The 22,069-nt window shown below is 40.9% G+C and overlaps 1 protein-coding gene across 1 annotated transcript in view; it reads right to left on the bottom strand.

The window, feature by feature from the left end:
• Positions 1-21,045, bottom strand: part of ASCC3 (activating signal cointegrator 1 complex subunit 3) — a 290,851-nt gene extending 269,806 nt beyond the window's left edge. Inside the window, exons 1-3 of the mRNA XM_082481072.1 lie at positions 21,022-21,045; positions 1,446-1,589; positions 506-656 (exon numbers count right to left, since the gene is read on the bottom strand). Of these exons, the coding sequence (XP_082337198.1) occupies positions 506-656; positions 1,446-1,535 (241 nt within the window). The 5' untranslated portion in view covers positions 1,536-1,589; positions 21,022-21,045. The remainder of the gene's footprint in view (positions 1-505; positions 657-1,445; positions 1,590-21,021) is intronic.
• Between the last annotated feature and the right edge of the window lie 1,024 nt (positions 21,046-22,069).

Here is a 22,069-nt window from a genome sequence, read left to right as displayed (position 1 = left end):
ATGCATTTCAGTTTTAAGAGCTTAACTGCAGATGAATGAAATTTACTATTTATTTCTCTCCTCAATACCAAACACTTCAAGCAGAAAACATTTTTTAAATTTTATCTGCTTATGTAGCAGTCCAATTTTTCATTATACCACTCATGTGGAATTAAAGCAGATAACACCCACATTGTTCTTTTCTCAGAGTACTGCCCTTCCAAAAGAAGCTATTGCTTTTGCTTACTAAAGGTCAATCACAAACCGTACCACACACTACATAACACTATCAAAAAGCAACAATTCCACATAACAACGGAATCATATTTTAAAACAAAACAGAGGATCAAATTGTGCATATACATATCAGCTTAATTGGAGTTTCAAAGATATTTCAGGGCAAGCCTGGCATCAAGGTAGAACTAAAATTGTACCCGTATGCAAATTACGTGGGCAGAAAGCTGCTTAAAAAAACCAACCCCAACAAAACCGTGTATTATTAGACTACTAGGGAATGAAAACTTACCTATTTGTTTTGCAGCCTGCAATATAGTTTTTAAATCACTATTTACAGTTTGGTGTTCTTTTTTGTCCAAATTATCATCAACAAACTTTATTATCTTCTTCCAAGTAAGATCAGACTTCAGCAACTGTTCATGTAATTTTGATCTTTTAATCTGAAAATGCAAAATTTTTAAAAATTATTTATTTCAACATTACTATACAGAGGTTCCTTTAAAGTGAAACACCAGATAAAGTCACCTCTTTCCAATTGCATTCAGTAAGTATATAGTAACGATTGTAAGCAGTTTCCCTATTACCTGTTCTTCACACTCTTTCCTGAGTGTAAGAAAGAAGATACACACACACACTCTCACACTACTTTACTCTTTCCAAGGCAGAATTCCCTGTAAAGACAAACTCTCTCAACTTCAAGAGATTTACAGCTCCCAAGATTCCAAATTCATTTCACATTACAGATTCCCACAGCGCATCTATCGCTTTAATGCATTATTTGGGGGAGGAGGGGAAGTACCTAAACTCAGTATCACTAAATTTGTTCTAGATATCCCCCAACAAGAGTCTGAGGTGAACTTAATATTCAAAGGGAGACATTTGTCTCCCCAGCTCTGCATAAGCTTGGAGCTAAAAACATACCAGCCCAGCCCAATTTAACCTCCTGAAAGATGAAATAACAGGTCTGTACTAACACAGCCGAGCAACCCTACCCATATAGCACATCACGACTGTAAGGGCCTGGCACAAATCACAAACCTACAGCAGATTTGACTTTGAGTGAAGACACAATGAAGGAATGCACAGCAAACTATACACACTCTGCCCACTCTTGCTTGCCTACTCTTTTAAAATAGCAATGCAACTGAAGAAAGCAAACAATTCTTACTACACACACACTAATACTTTACAATTATGCTTTGGAAAAGAAAAAAAAAAAAAATCTTTACCGTTAAGTCAGCTAATTCTTCACTGTAATCCTCATGTTTAGTGACATTTGAAAAGGAGCGTAAAGCGCCTGTAAGACGAGGCAAGGCCATCTGTTACTCATTCAGTGATCCATAGGATGAGAAATCAAATCCCAGTTCAAGCACCTAGATGAGAACAAAACAAATAACATGGTTTGTTAATGCTACAAATACAAACTTGCATCACAAACTTGAAAGACCTTTTAGAGCAAGCAGAAATTGGCTGGCACTTCAATTAAACAAGTTTAAAAAAAAAAATCTCTGTCAAAATGCTAATAATCAAGATTTAATAGAAAGGCGCAGAGCATAAGCAAGACATGGTAACATGCAGAGGTCACTCAGCAGGTTCTTCTTCTCTCTCCTCCCTAAAGAAAAGTTACCAGCGATGAGGCAAAGTGGCAATTGTTCCTTTAGCACCACTAACACAAGAGGATTATAGTGAAATCTATGTAACTGAACTTTAGCTCCCAACAGCATCAAGTGATGCCAACCCACAAGAAGATTTCCTCCGAACCAGCCTGCACTGGGACCTTCCAGGCCATTAACAGCCTCCAGAGCTGATGCAGGGGCATCCTTCTTGACAACGGCCGAGCCATTTTTAACCAGCAAACAGGCAAAGAAAATTACTACAGGAAAAAAAGATCATAATGCATGTAGCACTGAACTATTGTAAGAGATAAAGGGAATAAAAGGGCTACCGGAATTGGGAAAAAAGTATGCCTTGGGATGTTTTCATCTCACAACTGGGAGCACACACACACACACTCACACACACACACACTCACACACACACACTGACAAAGCACAGGGCTCTCCCCAGCACTACAGACTATTTCTGCGCCCTCTTATTTCCAGTGTGAAACGGGCTTATACAGCAAAACACAGCTGTTCTCCATCTGAACTTGTACTCGTTCCAAGCCTTTTACTGAAACTATTCTCAAAGTTCTTTAATTTTGAAAGGTGCCCACTGCGGAATTGTTTAATGAACTCTAATGCACAGCTACAGTTTCTGATGGTAGCAGATAGATACAGATTTAGATTATTTTTGAAACAGCTAATGATACCATTACAAACCTAATGATCTGCATCATTCTTAGCATGCAAGACCACCGGCCACCCAGAATTTAAATAACTTAAAAGAAAGTTAATAAAATGACTCCCCCTCAGCCCCTGTCACCTACCGTACAGAATTTTAATCCAATTACCCTTAACATTTTTCTTCATTTAATAACTGCATTTGTATTCTAGTTATCAACTTTGCAATACACCACAAAAGCCCATCCAGATGCAGCATTCCAGTCACGGACAAAGAAATGTCACTGACTTGTCAGGTCTGCTTGTTTTCTCACCTCACATGAAGATGCTTTTTGAGAAAAGCTATCACAGCAGCTGATACTTTTGAGACAAACTTTATAGTGATGAAGCTACAAAATGGGGAAATACAAAATATTTTAACTCTGAAGAGGACAGAGGATGTTTTCAAGCCTAGAAGCAGACAGAGCCAAGCAACACTGAAGCTTTTGGGATGTTCAGTGGACATATGACATGTAGGTCATACCAGCGTAGCTCCTAGTGAAAACAGCCTGTGAACATTACTTCTCTTCTGTAATGGTGGCTTTAATGTGTCCAAAATTTGAGAGAATCTAACCTGACCTTTTTGTGTTTGAACACAACAAGAAAGGTAAATCACTCTCATCCTGCTCCAATGACAGCATTGATATTAGCTATTAAAGATTACTCCATTTTACCTATTTACTTGATACCTACACTCAAATACATTTTTCTATAGAATTATGGTCCTTTACAATAACATATAGCAATGTAATTATAATGTTATTATCTTAACTGTTCTTTCTGAAGTAACATGCACAGTAATTCATGAAAGTTCAAGCCCACTTTTTCAAAGTTCGCTTTTCACACACACTTTTAAGGAGATTTTGAAGCACCTCCAGCAGGCTCATTTTTTAGGAAATCAAGTTTTAAAGGAGTGTTTCTTCCTCCTTTATTCATCATGTTATTAATACTGTCTGAAATAAAAAAAAAACTGGAACCCCAGAGAGCAAGAAAGGGCACACCTCCCTGACCACCAGCTGGGCCAAAGAGCCAAATTCAGCCCGGAAGCTCTACAGTTGAGCTCATACTAACAAATGCTGCTCCACACGTGCCCATGTGCTCTCAGAACTTGCCAGTCCCTGGGGGGGCTGATTTGGCAGAGCAACTGCCCAAGGCTTCTGTGCCTCATTTATAGGCAAACCCCGCGCGCCCTTCACTTCTGGTCCACGACACCCACACACCGGGGCACCACAAGAAAGCAAAAATAGCCATCAATTAGAAGGCAGGGGACAGGTGCAATTACTCTATTGTTAATGTGAAAACCAAGGTAAAGATTAGGAATTTGCACTATTATTCTGCAACATCCTAGAGCCAGATGTAAACTCTGGGTCAAAAATGTCACGGTCCTATGAGATGCAGCATAAATTTACATTTTTTTTTTTTTTTTTAAATTAGTTACCTGCTTTCACATAAAACCTTCTGATGCAGATTCCTGCCTGCATCACACTGCCTTTAGAGTGGATCAGTTACTGCTTGTCTTCCCACATCCACCATGAAGGTAACTAATTCATAGGATCATAGAATGGTTTGGGTTGGAAGGTACTCCATCATCTTTGAAAGGTCATGGAGAACAGGAGAGGTGCCTGAGGACTGGAGGAAGGCTGACATCACTCCGATCTTCAAAAAAGGCAAGAAGGAGGACCCAGGGAACTACAGACCGGTTAGTCTCACCTCTGTCCCTGGGAAGGTAATGGAGCGACTCCTTCTGGATGTCATCTCCAAACACGTTGAGGAACAGGAAGTTATTGGAAGTGGTCAACATGGATTTACCAAGGGTAAATCAGGCTTGACCAATCTGATAGCTTTCTATGATGTTATAAGTGGTTGGCTGGATGAGGGGAGAGTCGTAGATGTCATCTACCTTGACTTCAGCAAGGCTTTTGACACTGTCTCCCATGACATCCTCATTAGGAAGCTGAGGAAGTATGGGCTAGATGAGGCGACAGCGAGGTGGATTGAGAGTTGGCTGTGGGACAGAACTCAGAGGGTTGTGATTAATGGAGCAGTGTCAAGTTGGAGGCCTGTAACCAGTGGTGTCCCCCAGGGGTCAATACTCGGTCCAATCTTATTCACTATATTCGTTAATGACCTGGATGAGGGGACAGAGAGTATCCTCAGCAAGTTCGCTGATGATACCAAACTGGGTGGGGTGGCTGACACCCCAGAGGGCCGTGCTGTCATCCAGTGTGACCTGGAAAGGCTGGGCAGAGAAGAACCTAAAGAGGTTCAACAAAAGCAAGTGCAAGGTCCTGCACCTGGGGAGGAAGAATGCAAAGCACCAGTATAGGTTAGGGGCAGACCTGCTGGGAAGTAGCTCTGAGGAGAAGGATCTGGGGGTTGTGGTAGACAGTAAATTATCCATGGCCCAGCAATGTGCCCTTGTTGCCAAAAAGGCCAATGGATTCATTCTCCCCCTCTACTCTGCACTGGTGAGGCCCCAGCTGGAACATCGGGTCCAGTTTTGGGCTCCCCAGTTCAAGAGAGACAGGGAACTGCTGGAGCGAGTCCAGTGAAGAGCAACTAAGATGATTAAGGGATTAGAGCATCTCCCTTATGAGGAAAGGCTGAGAGAGCTGGGACTCTTTAGCCTGGAGAAGAGAAGGCTGAGGGGAGACCTTATTATGGCGTACAAGTATCTAAAGGGTGGGTTGAAGGAGGATGGAGCCAGGCTCTTTTCAATGGTTCCCAGTGACAGGACAAGCGGTAATGGGCACAAGTTAGAACACGGGAAGTTCCGTTCAAATACACGGAAAAACTTCTTTACGGTGAGGGTGACAGAGCACTGGCACAGGCTGCCCAGGGAGGTTGTGGAGTCCCCTTCTCTGGAGATTTAAGACGCGCCTGGATGCAGTCCTGAGTAATGTGCTCTGGGCAATCCTGCTTTAGCAGGGGAGTTGGACTAGATGATGTCTAGTCCTTCCAACTCTGAAACTCCGTGATTCCGTGATACCTGAAAGATCATCTAGTTCCAACCCCCCTGCCATGGGCAGGGACACCTTCCACCAGACCAGGTTGCTTAAAGCCCCATCCAATCTGGTCCTGAACACTTCCAGAGATGGGGCAGCCACAACTTCTCTGGGCAACCTGTTCCAGTGCCTCACCACTCTCACAGTAAAGAATTCCTTCTGATTTGACAGAAACACACCTGTTTGCCTGCAGCTTGATCTGAAACATCTACCTACATACAATGACCCTGCTAAGGTTTTGGAATAAGGGCCTAAAAGGCAGCAGTGATTAAATCCTATTTACCAGGGCCCACATACTGAGATGCAAGATGAACATCTGGCATCCTTCTGCCCATTCCCCCTTGAGAAAAAGGTGTGAGAATAGGTACCACCTTATTTCATGTTTGTAGAGGGACAGGTGGAATGGGAATTTAATCTTAAGATCAGTGCAACTTCACATGGTAAAAATATCTCCCCCCACCTTCAATCAAGTAAGGACAGTTCGGGCCCATTCCGCTAATGATTTTTAGGAAAAAGAACTGAAGTTTGACAATTCCTAGCACTATCTCCGATTTCCTGCCTCTTAAAAAACTCCTTAATTTTCCACCAAGCTTCTGTTTCTAAAGCAGAAAAAGCAATATCCATCTTTCTAGAGCTTTGTGAAGACGAGAAGCAATAACTTTTAAATCTTATTTCACTTCTTTTAAAAGCAAGTGTGATTTTAACATTGAAACTTTTTATGAGAGAAAGTAAAACATAAAAGCAGATTATACTCAGAATTCAGGTATGAAACCATTCAAACTTTATTGTTTGAAGGTAAACCTAAGAGTAGACCTGGATCATAAGCTCAACAATATTTTTAAGAAGCGTTAGCCATATTACAAAGTTAACGAACATTACTAGAGAAGTTTTCCACTTTGTATTTTCACCAGCTACTTAAGTCTTTCGCTTACTCCTGGCCTTCCTATGTTTTATCTATAGGCAAATACAGAACTGCAACACTTCAGTAGAGAAGAGAAAGAGGCAGAGATTATGGTCAAAGAGATGCCCTTTTTAAACTTAATTCCTATACTTTCTGAGAAAACAAGCCAGCTGCCAAGTAGGGCTAAGAGAAGGGCACTGCCCAATCTGGTACATCTATTTTCAAGTCGAATGCAAATTTTCCTTACTTACAAATGACAGAATAACAGAGCATTAACAGAATTACAGGTAAAATCTGCAGTTACGCTATCTTGAAGTACCAGCTTCTGTAGCCTCCAGTATTTGACTTGTTATAGGTCACTTAAAACACCAAAGCAGTCATTTTGTTTACTAAGGAACATTTAGCCATGTCACCAGGTTTTGCCTATGTTGCTTATAATTCTTTAAACTATTAACAAGTTTCTTGCTGTCTATGTAAACTTCTCATTTATAAAACCTGAAGAAGTTATTGATTACTAATCTAATCAAAGAACATTGTAAAGAAAAAGAGGTTTTAGACATTGGCAATTAATTGCAGGTTGCTACTAACCACATCGTATTTGGATCAAATGGCATTTTCACTTTCACTTGTGAAAGCAGAAACATTTCAAACGAAAAGGAAACTAAAACGTCAAAAGATATCCCAGCCATAGGACAATACAAAAAATAAAAGGACAGTGCAGTAACTTTTAGCACTTTAAATATATTTTAAAACATCAAAATAAATGTCAGCACAGTATTATCTAAATAAAAAACACAAAAGCATCAAGACCACGTCAACAAATGAAGACATTTTAAATATATCACACATACAATATTTTACTTCTTCATACTACCATGCATGAGGAATAAAAATAAATAAATCCTGAAGCATTAAATTTTAGTGACACGAACACATTTTAGTATTGCTACAATTAACCTCTGCAGCTTCATTAACAAAAGGTAAACTTCATATTTTATTTACAAATAAGTCTCAATATTTAAAAATAAAACACATTCTATTTGGTGTGTATTGCTCACTGCAATTTTAAAGAAACAAATAGTAGCATTAGATGGAAAAGCTATTTTATAACGATGGGGACATTTATATTAGATTCACGATCCAAGCATGTTTGATGCAAACAGTACAAATACAGCACCTAGCATCAAAGTTGACAGCCAGTGATAATAGTGGTTTAATAACGTCTTGGGCATTAATCATAAACAGCAGGCCAAAGCAAGATACTACAATATTAATATTTTCCGATTTCATATTTTGCACCTTTATAAGCAGTATGATGTAGTAACAATTGTACACTTTCAGACATCTAATTTTCTGCAAAAGGCTCAGACATCACACTGGAATTCTCTCAAGTTGTCTGGGTTGAATATTGCTGATCTCCAGTCAAGACCAGGTCAATCTTTGAAAGGGAGATGTCAAGATTAAGGAATATGTACTCAGGAAGAAATAGTGGCTGCCTGATACATGGTATTCATCTCGGTGAATACCAGAATTCAAACAAATGCTTCAGCATAATGAGGAGGCATTACAGTGCCTGTGTGTGCCATCATTCATATAAGAGACAATTTCAGGATCTTAATTATGGAACTCACTAAACAAAAAAAACCTAAAAAGAAATAATGGAATTGCAAGCCATGCATTCAATAGAATATTAACCCTTTCCAGATTCTCTCTCTCACAATCTTAGCGATACCCGTGGGATTCAACACCAGCTGCCTGACACTGCTCCTGCTAGCGTCAGCTGGAGAGGCGTTCCCTGTAATTGTGCCAATACTGTCTTGGTGTGATGCCAAACATCTGGCTTGGCCCAATAATGTATTCATTTCAGATGTGCTTTGAGATCATTACTAAGAATAGCTGTCCTTTCTGAAATAAATAAATAAATAAAATAAAATTTAAACCAACCCCCCCCCTTTTTTTTTTTCAGAATAACTCATCTTTCTTTTCTAAGAACACATAAACAGTTCAGTCATTAGACTGAGAAATGTCTGCATGTTTACACCCCATCACCTTAACTTTTTCTTTTCCTGCAGTGAGAGACAAACTGCATTCCAAGCAATAGAGACTTAGGGCCACAAAGACAATCAGAGGGCTGAAGCACCTCTCCTATGAGGAGAGGCTGAGAGAGTTGGGGCTGTTCAGCCTGGAGAAGAGAAGGCTCCTGGAAGATCTTATTGCGGCCTTCCAGTACCTAAAGGGGCCTACAAGGAGAGCTGGGGAGGGAGTCTTTATCAGGGAGTGTAGTCATAGGATGAGGGGTAACGGTTTTAAACTGAAAGAGGGTAGATTTAGATTAGATACTAGGAAGATATCACTCTTTACTGTGAGGGTGATGAGGCACCGGAACAGGTTGCCTAAAGAAGTTGTGGAGGCCCCATCCCTGGAAGCATTCAAGGCCAGGTTGGATGGGGCTTTGAGCAACCTGGTCTAGTGGGAGGTGTCCCTGCCCATGGCAGCCGGGGGTGGAACTAGATGATTTTTAAGGTTCCTTCCAACACAAACCATTCTATGATTCTATCCAATTTCAACTTACATAACATATATTTTCATTTAAACAGTAGGCATAAGCCACAAATACAAGATGGGGTGGGGGCGTGTTTTTACTGTAGCTTAATAGGGTGATCTCTATGCTTCTCTCTTTCACACCATGCCATCAACAGAGGTTGAAAATAACTTCATCTTACTCTGTTCCAGAAATGTTTGTCACTAAAGAAAAAGCAGCAGGTGTACGGAAGGTAAATACGGATCTATGTGTCCACAGGAAGTAAAGGGAGGATGAAAAACAATAGATATGCGAGAGAAAGAAAAAACATTTGCGTTAATGACGACAGCTAAGTAACAGACGTTGCATGTCACCGAGGATGGCTGAGAGGACATGGGATGCACTCCAGCAAAAATAACTGCTGCAATAATACATACATAACACAATTGTGTAACTGCTGTGATACGCCCACGCTACAGCACCCGTTCAGATGGTAGTAAGAAAGTCTTCACAATGCATTCCTATAGTGAACAGCAGCCCAAGTTTGAATCAACAAGCACACACAAGGATGAAGCTTCCAACGCTAACTACCGGCCACAGAGATGGCATTGCCAGGTTCTTTGCCACTCACCTTTAGAAGGTAGAAGAATTGCTTATAACAGTTGCTAAAGATTCACAATAAAAATTTAGTGGAATGAACAACCTGAGGATACTGCACAGAGGTACAACTGGGTGACTAACTGCGAATGAAAACTTGTACAAGTAACAATCAGCACGCGCAAATAGGCTTACTGTAGCAGAAAACCAGAAATAAAAGCTTTTATCTCCTGAGCTCAAATGGGGAGGCAAGAACAGAAAGAATCTGTATTTCTCTGCTGTGTGCAGTCTGCTTTAAAAATGTCATTCTGCACAGGTCAAGTCAATCCTTTAAACATTACACAACCTGTGATAACAAGTAATCTTGCCACCACTGGGGCTTAATTATACTTCCATGGTTGATTACCATACCAAAGCCCACAAAAGGTCTGAAGGCGGCCACAAGCAAAGCTTACCAAAACAATTTTTCCCATTCTAGCACTGCTTCTAAGCTATGCCAGGGAGTTGTTTCTTGGTCATCCACCCCCTCACCTTGTCCCAGGAGAACAGTTTACAGGTACATTAGCCCTTTCAGAACATCAGAAGGTGGTCTCCCATAGCGCTTCCCTTCAAAACATTAGTGAAATCAATCTGGGAGGGTGAACTGACCTTACATTACATAAGGGGAGAGAATGGATGCACCTACATGTCAAAACCCTTCAGCAACTCAAAAAGAAAAGCAAGAAACAGAAAATAATCACACTGAAAAATCTTCTTGCAAAGATATAGCTAATGGTATTATACAAGAAGCATTTCAGTGTAATGTAATTGTGTGATGATTTTTACCTCTTGCATATTACAGCTTTTTTAGTAAGATTTCCTAAATATGATCTATACAAACCTGTGCGAGCACCTTTACGCAACCAAGGCAGATTAATGTGAGGAACTATCAAGAATAGTATCAGCTTCAGTGTGCAGTCAGGTACCTCTGTCACAGACAGCATACATCTATGCCTGGACATAGACAACTGTTACTTACTGTGAAAATCCAAACATATTTTTTTTTTTTTGGAGTTCGCAAGTAAAATTCCATGAGCAGAAAAAATAATGACTCAGATTAATACCGCTGAAGTTAATAAACTGGACTTCTATTTTGGCAGGGCCAGAACATTATTTATTTTTATTAACTCTCTTAAATAAAAAAGCTACAACAAGAAAGTAACTTTTGGATAATCTTTAACTAACTGAAATACCAATGCATTTAATAGAAGCTTACTGTTGGGACACCCAAAGCTTAAGAAGCAAGTAAAGTTAACAGAGTAATTAGCTTTCAAAAACCAAGATGAATTACACTTGGATCATGAGCTTAGTGTACAACTAAGATCAGGTTCTACTTTTTATTTTCTTCTGAGAAATAAGTTTCCTATGTTTGATACACAGCCAAAAACAAGTCCAAAGGACTCTTCAAGGGAAATGGGACTACCACAAGGAAAGCAATTCTATTCCACCTTCAAGCTGCTTCAGCAGCATAAAATGAGTAAGACCAAAAGGAGACATGTATTTAACAGACGCACACCTGAAAGTGCGAAATATCAAACTGTGTATCCAATGGCCACAATTACGGTACCTAACTCATATTGTTCATGGTAGGTACTTCTTATTGATAATTTAGTTAATTCCGCTTTGGGATTCTCCATGGAAGGAAATAACTAATTAATTTTTTTTATATTTCAAATCAAGCTTGACTAGCATAGGTTTAAGAGAAGGGACAAATGTAACTTCATTTAAATAATACACCTTCAGCAGATGCTACAGAAATAGTAAAGACTGTCCCACACACAGACAACTTCTGTTCATTATCAATGAACCTGATTGAAAACTGTGCTCAAAAAATAGAATATGCTTAATTTTTCTCCTCTCCAACTCTCCCTCCATTCCATCTCCACTCTTATGAAACTAAAATACTCAGTCCTACAAACAACCCTTGGAATAATCTGGAGCATCTGACTGTTTCAAACTGAGAGCTGAGGAATGCCTTTTTGCTGCTCCTTCCTGTGAAAACCACTGGTCCACACCTGCAGGAGGAAACTATTTCCCAAAACTCAGCACTCACACTTGCCCCTGAACCTTGGGGCAGGGCTGGGGGGGAGAACCACCTGTTTCTCATCCCAATCCAAACTCTCTCATCTTGTCTTCACAGTCATTTAGTATGAGTACCTCATTCGTCTACTGTGCTTATGTCTACAAGACACATAAACAGACACAACTATGCTTATAGAGAGAAGTACCACACAAAGCCTACTGCCCATTTCCTTCAGGGCATTTAGGCACATGCACTGACATTTTTCTCTCCAAAACCAGCTGTGTTTGTCTGTACAAATGCAGGAGATGGTATCAGCGGCCTTAGGATCCCAAAGCAGCAAACTGGCTGAGAGCAAACTGGCTGAGTAAACTGTCTTGGGCAGAGAGAGTTGGGGTTGTTCAGCCTGGAGAAGAGAAGTCTCCAGGGAGACCTTACAGCAGCCTTCCAGTACCTAAAGGGGCCTACAGGAAAGATGGGGAGGGAGTCTTTGTCAGGGAGTGTAGTCATAGGATGAGGGGTAACAGTTTTTAACTGGAAGAGGGTACATTTAGATTAGATAGTAGGAAGAAATTCTTTATTGTGAGGGTGGTGAGACACTGGAACCCATTGCCCAGGGGAGTTGTGGAGGCCTCATCCCTGGAAGTGTTCAAGACCAGGTTGGATGGGGTTTTGAGTAACTTGGTCTAGTGGGAGGTGTCCCTGCCCATGGCAGGGGGGTTGGAACTAGATGATTTTTAAGGTCTCTTCCAACCCAAACCATTCTACAATTCTATGAAACACTCTATAACACCTCTAGTCAACCACACTGCTGCATACATATGTATGGTATCACAAGTGATTTTTACAAACTGATCTGAAAGAAAAAAAAAACAAACCAAGTCTTCTGTGTATGTGGACAAGTCCAACTATATCACTGGTGAAACTCTGACACACTTGGAAAATACATTTCTGAGATTCATTTGACAACAGCCAAGTTAACTACGGGAGAATGTCTTTTTGAAGTTGTAATACCACCAAAATCAGAACCAAGGATTCATTAACTGGTTAAATAACACTGTCTCTGGTACTTTATGACACTGCTATTTTATACTCTGCTGAATTCATCATCAAAAATGACGTCCAAGAATTGCACTGCCTTCTAAGTAAAGTGGTGGATGTCATTAGCTTTATCAGAAATGGATCACAAAATTAATGTTTTATTCAGCATGGTGTAAAGTGAACTCTTTTCTTCACAGAAAAGTCTTTGGCAACATTCATGTCACTTGGAAAGACAGGATGCCAATTCTGAATTAACTGTCTTACCATACATCAAGAGTCCTTCTTAGGGACTTCTGTAGTAATTATTTACAGTTGATAAAATCATTGCATCTAGCAGACGATGCAGAGTGGCTGTGTAAGCACAGTACTACCTAGGACAAGGTTCATATTTAATCTTAAAGGAACAATTGTTCTACAAAAGCACTGAAACAAGACTTCCCATTTAGAGAAAACATAAAATAATTTTTGTGTTCAGGAATTTAACCAATAAAACTGGCAATAATACGGGCAATGCTGGCAATCTGAAACAGAAAATCAGCAAGTACTTCAAAATAAACGACAGAATTATTTTTCAAAACAGAAATATGCAGATTTTTAGACCACTTAAGAAAGAAGCTGTAGATTCTATAGTACTTCTAGTAACATACAAGCAAATTCATTTAATTGTCCAGTACTAAAAATATGGAACTAGCCTTCAAAAGAAACAAGAGTTCTGGCCAACACTGGCTATTACTAAAAAAATTCCCCAAACTATCAGCTCATCCAATTTCCAGCATCTTTTGTGTGAGGATTTTTATCAATGGTTGGAATGAATAATACAGAAATATGTGGAAAATTACCCATTACATATAAGTAAAAAGAACCAAATTTCGTTGGCCACACAAATGCATCAATTCTATTAAAATAATGCAAGGGTAGTGTGGCATTTTAAGTGTTTTCTATATTTAGCAACATTTGGGTTTATTGAATTCATTTAATTTTTATAATCATGTCTAATACTTTCTAAAAAATGTTCTTACATTTTTTCTATCATTCAGCACCTTGTTTGGAAACCGTCATATTATTTGAGTAGAGAAGGAGACAGAGAGTTATGAGAAACTTTGAGGAAAACTCTGCTAGTTAGTAACACCAGTAAACACTGAAGACAAGATTATTTAGGTAAGGAAGGCCTTCTTATCAGTATCAATGAAAACTCTCATCAGGATATTATGATCATGTGCACACTTCCTTACAAATATACAGCAAATACCTTCCCAGTGACACACGGCACTCTCAGAGCTGAAAGCTGTGCATTTTATCCAAAACTTATCTTGTTAAAAAGTGGTTTAATTCTGATTATACCAAGATGTCTGTAATTAAATGTCATAGATCACACAAGCATCCCATTGTCATGGTTTGGGCTGGACTGGCCACTGAAATGAACGACAGATGCTCTCTCCCACCTCCTTCTCCAAGGACAGGAGGGAGAGAGAGAAAAAGACTAATTTACTAGGCTGCTGCATTTTGCATTTAAGTGCTATATCAAGACCTTAAATACACACATTTAAACTTTCCTAAGTTTGAGTAGCTTTTAGCACAATGTTACCCCTCAATCTTTCTAACATTACACCTGAAAGTCTCTGTCAGCTTTTCTTCCCAGTGCGGAGGTATCAAACTACGAAAGAGACTCAGTCCCCAGTAACTCCTAATTTCCTGAAAAACATCATGATTTAAGAACACACAGAACTTTGTGCTTGTTAACAAGCCTCTCTAGGAACACAAAATAACCAAGATAATGACTTTTGCCAAATTCCCAAACAGCAAGGCACACAGAAAATGTACAAATCCACACAATTCTACACAACACAAAACAAATTCTACCAATTTTGTTTTCTGACCATGCTTTGGCTTTCTGAGGGAGTATCAATAACCTGGTATCTTATTCCTGCTTTGTGCATAAAACATTTAACAATTAATCCTAACATGCCTTCTCTTTCTAAATGACTGCTAGCTAGTCCTCCAAGCTAGATGACTTACCGATCATCTCTGTCAACGACCAGTATCTTCCACAATTTATTTGTTAGCACTGTCCTACTTCTCACTCTTTCTAACATTCCTCCAAAAAGTCTCTGTCAGCTTATTTAAGTATTTTTCCAAAGGTATGCCCAAATGAACAAATCCCTCACGGTCTAGCAGTCCCCTCTTGCAAGATCCCCGTCACAGCACACTAGACTGAGCTCAGTCCAGCTCAGGGATTAAAAAAGTGAAAGTTTGTCTTTCCTATTAGAAAAGCAAACAGAGTTGCATTCAAAATGGAGCTCTGTGTGTGACATAACGTGGTCAAATAGTGAAGTGCAGGGAAGATGCCTACAGACTCCCAAAAATCAACCTATCAAGACAAGCTGCTCCAGTTGAGGACGAGTTGAAAGCACAGTCCAAACCTCCCTGGCCTTCCAGGCACTTTTCAGAGTACCTCCTCTTCAGACCATCTTCCTACTGCCCAGAGGCAATACTATGTCCTCCTCTGCAAACAGAGTTGTAAAGAAACACAAGGTTCTAACAGAAATACCTGAAGCTGTCCCAAGGCAGACAACTGTCCACTTCTAATTTGGCTTAAATATAAATTATTCTAAAAGAATAGAAGAGAATAGTTCAGGTTGAACGGGACCTTTAAAGGTCATCTAGTCCAGCCTCCCCTGCAATGAGCAGGGACATCTCTGACTGGATCTGGCTGCTCAGAGCCCCATCCAACCTGACCTTGAATGCTTCTAGTGATGGGGCGTCTACCACCTCTTGGCAACCTGTTCCAGTGTTTCACCACCCTCATTGTGAAAAATTTCTTCCTTATATCTAGTCTAAATCTTCTCTCTTTGAGTTTAAAGCCATTACCCCTTGACCTATCACAACAAGCCCTGCTACAATGTTGACCCCCATCTTTCCTGTAGGCCCCCTGAAAAGCTGCAATGAGGTGTCCTTGGAGCCTTCTCTTCTCCAGGCTGAACAACCCCAACTCTCTCAGCCTGTCCTCATAGGAGAGGTGCTCCAGCCTTCTGATCATCTTTGTGGCCCTCCTCTGGCCCCGCTCCAACAGGTCCATGTCTCTCCTGTGCTGAGGGCTTCAGACCTGGATGCAGTCTGTTCTTTAACACTGGTACGATACAGGGAAAAAATGGCCAAAATGTCAGCCTAAAAATTAATGAAAAAAATGCAAGGAGCACCTTTTTAAGTCCACTTCTATAGGGTGAAAACATGCCTACGTCCTTTTCAGGTAGGGCGTTCTACCATGAAACAAAAAAGTTAATTAAAAAGACATTTAAACAACACTCAACTATTGAATAAACACATTGTCCCATACAGTAATATTATTAGAGACAGAGGCCCTTGTCTTCTCTTTAGAGCTCACATGCCACGCAGGCACTACAAACAGCACGTCAGCTATTTGATGACCAGCAAATGGCAGCTTCCTAATTGATTATTATTACAGTTCAGAATTAGAACTTTAAAAAAAAAAAAAAAGAAAGTAGTGCTGCATTCCTGTAACATTACAGTGCGTGCAAACTAGAATCAAGACAAAGAGCTGCTGCCCACCCTTCCTGGGCTGACTGCCTACAGTGTTGGCAATACATGCAAGAAGATACTTTGAAAAAAGACACCTGTATGGTTTTCTACAGTGAGGAGACCTCTAGCCATCTTTTCACCAAGCATGTAAGCCATCAGAAATGTGTGCTTATTCCATGAGAAAAAAGGGAGGACAACAAAAATCGAGACATAACGTTACTATTCTTGGCTGATATAGTGAAAAGGAAAATAGCCCAATTATGTGTCTAGTAATATGAGGAGGTTAAAGCAGGACTTTTTCCAGTTGTACAATTTATTAAATGGTTACATTTCTAGAAATGTAGTCATGTTCTGTTAAGACTATATGCAAAATTTCTTAAAACATGTTTTAGAAAAATTGTACTGTGGACATATTAGTCAAGATTCTCCTATTTAACAATTAAAAGCCTTTGAACAATCATCATAAGTATTTAGCACAGCAGATATACAAACTGTTCGGATTTATAGAATCAACTTTTAAAGACACCCTATAAATAAAAATGCCAGATTAACAAGAAAATTATATAACCAAGCATTTTATTTATATTCATGCTTCAGAGACAACACAGCTCTATACCATATGATGTCATGTTCAGCAATAAAAACCTCAGGGAAAGGAGAAGCAAGGGGGAGGGACGGACAGACGACATCTGTGCTTATGGTGTTTGTCTTCCCAACCAACTGTTACATGTCTCCTATTTTCTCCCTGTCTCGCAGCAGAAGGGAGTGAGTGAGAGGAAGGGTGGGCGTTTCGCTGCTGGCTGGGGTCAACTCACCACAAATAATAAATTTCTTGAAAGAAATGGAAGAGAGGACTTGCAGAGATCCTCTTTACTCTTCCTTAATCTTTCAAGGAGAGGACAAATCATTCCCCCTTAGAACAGCAGCTAAGAATAATGCCTTCACATTTCTTGAAAAAATTAATCAGAATCCAGTAAATACAGACTCACTAAGCAACTCAGTTCAGCAGTCTTCACCGGTTTCAAAGAAAGTAGTGGTTGATACAGATCTAAACGTTTCTATGTTTTAAGAAATACTTGAATGCATGCAAGTCAGTCACTACTGTACAAACTCATCTATTCATTCTCACAAATTCCTCAGATTCTGATTTACAACTGAAAAACTGAAATTTACTCCACAAGTCACCTGATAATTGCTTCAATCACCAACCCATCACTCCAAGATCATCTATTCTTACTGTATGACCAGCTTATAATTACAATTCAGGCCTGTAGTATCAGATTCAGTTTATTTTTCAGGCCAAACTTCCAACAAGCCTTGATGCTATGCAAGCACCGCTCAGCAACAGCCAAAACACTAGTGTGTTATCAACACTGTTTTAGCCACAAATCAAAGCACTACGGCTATGATGAAAATTAACTCCTAAACCCAGAACAAGAACACTCTCACATTGCTTTGTGCAAACAGGCGATCAAATTCCTCAGAGAGAGATGAACATAAAGAATGTCCTGACTGTAGATCCCCGTAGGGATTGTGCTTGCAATAAACATGAAATTGCACATTTCTGTGATGTGATGAGGTGTTTAAAAAGCAAGAATGGGTAAATACGTAATGACTGACTATTGCTCATAATGTAAGAATAAGGAGGTACAAGATAAAACTGAATATTAGGGTGAAAACAACACTGGGTGGAATGCCTTTCCTATGTAGAACATAATTAAATCTAGGAATTCATTGCCATAAGATGACAAAAAGACTAGAAGTCCAAGCATACTCTAAAAAGAATTAGATGAATTAATGGACATCAGATACCTTGCTAGTTACTGAACTCAACAGCCTAGAGGCAGATCGTCAGTTATTTAAATCACTGTCTACTGAAACATAATATGAAAGTGAAGGCATCGCTGTATTTGTTTTCCAATTTTTTTTCAGTATATTGCCTCAGCACCTGCTACTGCTTGCTACAGGAGAGAGACACAAGACAAACATTTTGTCTGAAAACAGAGCTACAGGCTGAGACAACAGATATTCTGAGGATTACAGTTTGGGATTCAGGAGCCTAATGTCTCTAAATCTGTTTGTGAGTCCAACCCTTGTTTCCTTCTTAGTTCAGACATTAGCTATCAATATTTCTAAATAACTTCCAACTACACATTATAGGTCATTTGTTAAACTGCTTTTAATTAGATAAGTGTGTCCAAACTAGACAGTAAATTTTGTTTTTTCTTCTTTCTCCAAACATGACAGCATAATTTGGTTTTAAAAAACGTATAGGCTAGAAAGCACTCAAAACCAACTTCAACAATTGCTACTAAAAACAATTTACCAGGAAAACATTAAGCTGTTACTTGGACTAATGAGGACTTCCAGCAAATATTGTAGGGGCAAAAAGAAACATGTTCAGTACTCAAAACACTAATACGAGCTAGAATTAATTACACATTTAACAGCTTCCAAATAAACTTTACATTGTAACTATCCACCAAAAGATAACAGGTGCCTTTCCTTCCCCCAACCAGCCCCCCTACCTCAATAGCAGCTCCTATGACTATGTAAGAGAAGAGGAATGAAACACAGAGGAAGAACATGGACCAACCTGAGCTCAGTTCAGTGTTTATAAAGGATAACTTTTTTCAGAGAAAGAGTTGTAGTTTAACAAGAATCTGCAGAAATACACCCTGGTACTTTATGAAGGACAAATTTTCTATTAACTCTGTAAAAAAAGTTTTTTCAAATCTGTACGTTCTTCTTGACAATAGAATTAAAGCTACACTTACTAAATCTCTAACTATTTTAGGGGCAATATTAAAATTTATAATTATCTTGAAAGAACCATATCCAACATGGATAGTAAAATATATTACGTTAAAGCAAGAGTAAGAAACTGCAAAAACAGAGGATGCCAGGAAACAACACATTAGTTGCAGTTTTGCAGAAACATACCTACAGGCTACAGCAAGTGACAATCATCATGTTATTTATCACACCAGAAACATGGAAAGTCAGGAAACATTAATATTTAAAGACAAGAGTGAGGCTTTAAAATATAACAAGTTGTCCTTCCACTAGTCAGTATTAAAAGACACCACGAGAGTACTGTTGTCTTTATTGCGTACCCTGTCTATAGAAAGACACAAACCAGTTTAGAAGGATGCAGTGGACTGTAACGAAAATAACCATCAGTGTAGAAGGAATTAGATACTAGGAAAGTTACAACAAACTCGGGTTAGATAAGTTATTGGGTGGAGAAACGTGCTGATGTATTTCAAATACATACATGTCAGCTGCAGAAAGGAAAGAACAAGAAAACAAAAGCAGTGAGAGAGTAGTGTGCGCTCCTCCTAATTTAAAAAAAAGAAAGTCTACCTTGGTATCACTTCGGGTTTAGCTTCAAAAAAAGCTCCACTAACACAGAACTGCCAGAACAAAATATTACCATTTGACAATTTATCTTCCCTCTAATTCAGTGAAACTAGTGACCTCACCTCTTTCAAAGACCAAGCTAGCTTTGAGAAAACTGAGCAGATCTAACATTTAAACTAATTTATACAATGTATAAAGGCTCTAGCTGGGAGTTGGTCAGTGTTCCCAAATAAATGGGAAGACAGTTCCTCCAAATATCTACAGACCTCATTCCAGGATGATGCAAGTTTACTCTGTCATGTCCAGAAGCAAGTCAGATCCAAAGGAAATTATTTTATTACGGGGTCTGCTGAAAAGCAGTGTGTATTTACTTAGACTCAGCACCTCAATGATATAATTAATGTGGTCTTCAGATTAAAGCCAGCTTGCTGGCTTTGATTTTCTTCCCCCTAAAAATTTATCTCTGCAATCTACCATGTGGACACACATAACCCTTGTTGTATCTTCTCTGGAATTTCTAATATTTTTTCTACTCATTGACTAGACTCAAGTCAAGTCCATCCTCAAGAAAATAACTAAGCTTGACTATTAGATCTCTTCTCTGCAAAAGGGAAGATTACTGGTTCTATTTCAATAGTACTGTTTCACAGTCAATTCCTTAAACAGCTTGAAGATTGAAAAGGATCTACACAAACGTTAGTATATTAAAAACAACAACAAACTCTAAATTCAGAACTCATAAAAAATTTTAAATATAGGTATGATTTAAATTCCAACGTGATACACTCTCCTGATGGGTAAGTCTTAGGACACAAGAAGTCATCATGCATTTTACAAGCAAAGCTGCCAGTTCACCATTACCAACAAAAACAGAGCAAGTAGTACTCAAAAAAGACTCTACGTGACCACGTGCTGGTTTTTCATTCTTGACGTCTCGTTCTCCAAACCTCTTAACACCAGTAGCAACTACGGCAAGTACTCAGGCCCGGTTCAACTCCTGTGCCCTCAGCACCCCTCATACCCGCCCCGTCTCAACTATCACACCGAGGCCAAGACCAGAAACACAACGAGAGGAGAATGAGACCCGGCCTTTATTAGTGCTCTTGTACCGCCCGCCCAGCTGCGCCCTGGGGCTCGGGCCGGGGCACCCTGCCCGCCCCTCCCCGGCCCCCCGCCGCCGCTGGCCCTGCCGCCGGGACGCGAGGCATGGCTCGGCACCGGCCTCGCTGCCCGCAGCAGCCGCCCGCCCTCCCTCTCCCCCGGGCGTCGGGCAGAGACCCGCGCACCGGCGGGAGGACGCGCACTGCCAGCGGGGCGGGGCGGGGCGGGCCGTGCGGCCCCGCTCCCCTCCACGGTGGCCCAAACGCGGGTTCCACACCGGCCACTAACACCGCGGCGGAAACCCACATTCCGCCCCGCGCAGCCGCCCGACCCCCGCCCGCCCGAGCCCCGCCGCGCACCTGCCTTCCGGCCTGCCGGTTCCGCTGCCGCAAAGACGCGGCGCGACACTGCCGTAAAGCGAGCAGGCGAGGCGGGGCGAGGCGAGGCGAGGTACGGTGAGGTATCGGCTGTGCGCGGCCCTGCTCGTCGCTGTGCCTCGGCTCGGCCCGGCCCAGCCGGGCTCGCTCCGCTCATCCGCCCCGCCGGGCTCTCCACCGTCCGCGCCCAGGATGGGCCTCTGCCCCCCCCCCCTCGGCCTCTCTGCGCCGCGAAAAGCCGGCGCCGCGCACAGGCCTACAGGCCGCGCCTCCGCCTGCACTGGCGCCGAACGCTGCCTTTTCTGTGTCGGAAAATTCATCTGGCGGAGGTACGGCGGCTGCTTTGCCGCCGCCTGCGCCCGCCCGCACAAGCTGTTCCCTCCGTGATCAGAGAGGGCGTGGGGGCAGCTCACGGCGGCATTTCTCCTCCCGCGGCAGTGACTTTCCCAGACATAGGTGTCAGCCTTCAATGCTCTCTGCCGGCTCGTCCATCCGTGCACACTTAGTTGCTTCCCAAACCGCGTTTGTACACCAGTGTGTGCCTTACGTGCCCTTATTTACTCGGTCTTGTGTGTTCCAGAGCTATGGGGTTTCTAATCCAAAGGAAGCATAGTAAAAAGACGCTGAAGACCAAGCCGTGCAGAGAGAGAGGGGGGAAAGAAGAATGATCAATGTCAGCTAATTTTAGGACAAAACCAAGCTGCAAGGAAAAAAAATGCTCACTCATGCTTGGTTGTCTGTACACAAATACAACTGGGCTCTAAGAGACCTCCAACTGGGTAACTGTTATCATTCAGCTGATTTATTTCTGAATTCTGCCTTCTCAAGTGTCTTTCCTTGTGTTCTGTCTTGCGAAGCATGTAACAGCGCTAACTTCTCAGATCACTGAACTGCTTCCATCTCTACAATTCTAGCAAGTATTCTGGTCATAGAAAAGAAGGCAAGCACTCATGCCTTCTGTGCCTCTGTGTGTATTACTTGTACAGTTTGAGATGTTCAAAAACACACACCTGAAAAGATAGTAACATAC

This window comes from Vanellus vanellus (genome assembly GCF_965231255.1).
Source record: "Vanellus vanellus genome assembly, chromosome: 3".
Taxonomy (NCBI): Eukaryota; Metazoa; Chordata; class Aves; order Charadriiformes; family Charadriidae; genus Vanellus; species Vanellus vanellus.
This window is presented reverse-complemented; position numbering and strand designations above follow the sequence as displayed.